Genomic DNA, 2,729 nt, shown 5'->3' on the forward strand with positions numbered 1-2,729 from the left:
TGATACTTGTAGTATGATTGTAGAAAATGTATGTAATAATAATTAGTAATATTGTTACTGCTAAAAGAAAATTAAAGGAATAGTTAAAGCAGTGCCTTTTGAATTTAAAAGAGCAGTTATAATTTGTTAATTAATAATATTTATCATTTTTGTACGAAATATCTCTCTACTGTAAATAAAATTTTCTAAAATTATATAGAATTATTAATTGTTTCAATTCAAATTGTATTTTTGTAGTGGAATATATTAATAATTTTTTTTTTCTATTGAGTATCAATAGTATTATTATATATCATGTGTTTATATAATAAAAGTATGTATAACAGTAATATAACATATGATTTTTTGTTTTATATGGAGTATCTTATTATAAGCTTTTATTACAATTTTTAAAAAATTTAAAACGCTTGATTTATGTGAAATAAATTAGGCTATTTTAATTTAATTCTAATCTAAAATTAGAAAAGCAATATTTGATATAAAAATATATGTTAAGATTCTAAAATTGTTATAAATAAATGATGTATGAGTAAATTATGTTATTTCGTTTCTTACAAATACATACTTACAATAATCTTTGTTGTTATATTCAATTAGAAATTTTTTAAATACAATGACGATTCAATATAAGAAAGAATGGGTAATACATTTTAACACTTTTTTCATGACATAAAATTTAAAGATACTATTTCTCTTAAAGAATAGTAGAATATTATATAAAACAAAGATTTATGTTTTTACATAATTTACATTTTTGGTGAAATTTTTAGGATAACCTTTTAAAAGATTCACCTGCATATAAATTATATGAAGATTTCCGTGAGGGGGACGCCTCAAAAACTTCTAGTATTGAATGTGGTGATAAAAGTAATATTGATAAATTAAATTCTATGATATTAGCCAACTTACGAAACGTAAATGATGGAAAGTATATGAAATGTAGTAATTGTAAAGACTGTTGTCTGAATTTTACTTACTGGATGTATGATGAAATAAGAAAATTGGTTCTATGTAAAAATAATAAGATTAATGTCTCCGACTTTATTGGTAAACTTTCAATTGAAGGAAGTTCTTTTAACAATAGGGCAAATAAATGTCCTTGTAGCTATTATTATCTTGGAGATTTAAATGAAATGAATAAAGAGAAAGATCTGCACGATTATTTTGAGAATTTCGATGAACTGGAAAGAAAATGTTTTAATAAGTCAAATAAAATAATGTGTGATGAATATACTAAATACATTAGTAAAATATATGAAGAAAATTATTTTGATTGTTGTTATCTCTACGAATATGGAATAGAGGACTGCAAACATTATTTTAAATGTGATGATCAATATAAACCGAATAAACTATTGGATATAATAAATGATAAATTTCAAAAAGGAAAGAAAAAATTAGAAAAATCCCCAAAAGGTGTATATCAAGCTGATTCTAATAAATTCCAAGAGGGAGACCCAGCTTTCCAGTTTCTTACATGCTCAGGGAAGTTGAGTGTTGGAAAAAGAACTCATTGTGTTGTATCTAGAAAAGCACCACAAGATATCATTAGAGGTATCGAACATACAGCGAATGGATCAGTCGAGAGTTCAGGATCTCCAGAATCGAAACACTTATTGTCACAAGGAGATGTTACTGCACAAGGTAAAGTTACCGAAAGAGCAAGAGGAACCAGAAACATTAAAGTAAGTAATCACGAGACTACAGAACACGGAATTAATATATCACCATCTCTTGTAGCGTCAGAGAATGTAGGAGAAATCACAAGTACTCGCAATAAAAGTGTATGTGTGAATTCCTTATCGAATAAAGAAAAGGTAGAATCCTGTGTAGAACCAGATGTACGTACAACTAGGACTCTTGGATTAAGAATAGAGGGAGTGTTACCAATATCAAGAATTAAAATAGCACGTGGTACTAAAATCCCATCTTATTTGAATATTCAAGAAAGCCCAAGTAGTATTTTAACGTCCACTTTTTTTCGTGTTGGAATATCAGCTTGTCTTGTTGTAGGAATATTGATGCTTTTTTTGATTTACTATAAGGTATATATTAATTTATATAATAAATATGAATACTGTATACAAATTTTTATAAATTATCAGGAAAAAAAAACAAAATTGCAAAATAAACATATTATATATATTTTATGTTTGTACATTAGTTTACGCCCTTTCGGTCTCGCATACGAAGTAGGAAATCGACAAGAAAAAGAATTAGGTATGACGATTATGATGACTATCCAACAGTTATCTTTGGAAAAATTTCAGCACCTAGGCGTAGACATACGAAGAACATTAGAATACTTGAGCGTTATTATATGCATGAGTATTCTTAAGGTAATGTTACCAATAAAGTATAATGTTTTACGAAATCCTTTTTAAAAGGGAATACAGATGAGAATTGATCTTTAATTTTATATAATAAGAAAATTTAAGAAAAACAAAAACCTCAATAATACAGAGAAAATGAAAAAAATAAATGTATATATTAAAAAACTAACACATTAAAGTTTGTCAAAAAACAAGATTCACACTGATATAACAATATGTAATGGATAAGGAAAGGTAATATAAATAAACATGGGAAATTTGTAAGAAATTGAATATAATATAAAACATATGAGCATGAAATAAACAAGGGTGAACAGCTAAAGCATAGGAAATGACTGATATATAAATATAAAAAAGGATATGCAATTCTATTGAGTTATATATACAAATAATTTT

At 25.8% G+C, this 2,729-nt stretch overlaps 1 protein-coding gene across 1 annotated transcript; it reads left to right on the forward strand.

The window, feature by feature from the left end:
• Nucleotides 1–613: 613 nt before the first annotated feature.
• On the forward strand, nucleotides 614–2,338 carry MKS88_005206 (PIR protein; the record flags this gene model as incomplete). The annotated part of the gene is made up of 3 exons (XM_067218447.1): nucleotides 614–640; nucleotides 771–2,045; nucleotides 2,165–2,338. The coding sequence occupies 3 exons, from the start codon at nucleotides 614–616 to the stop codon at nucleotides 2,336–2,338; spliced, it is 1,476 nt and encodes a 491-aa protein (XP_067071580.1).
• Nucleotides 2,339–2,729: the final 391 nt, after the last annotated feature.

Source organism: Plasmodium brasilianum, chromosome 13 (genome assembly GCF_023973825.1).
Source record: "Plasmodium brasilianum strain Bolivian I chromosome 13, whole genome shotgun sequence".
Classification (NCBI taxonomy): Eukaryota; Apicomplexa; class Aconoidasida; order Haemosporida; family Plasmodiidae; genus Plasmodium; species Plasmodium brasilianum.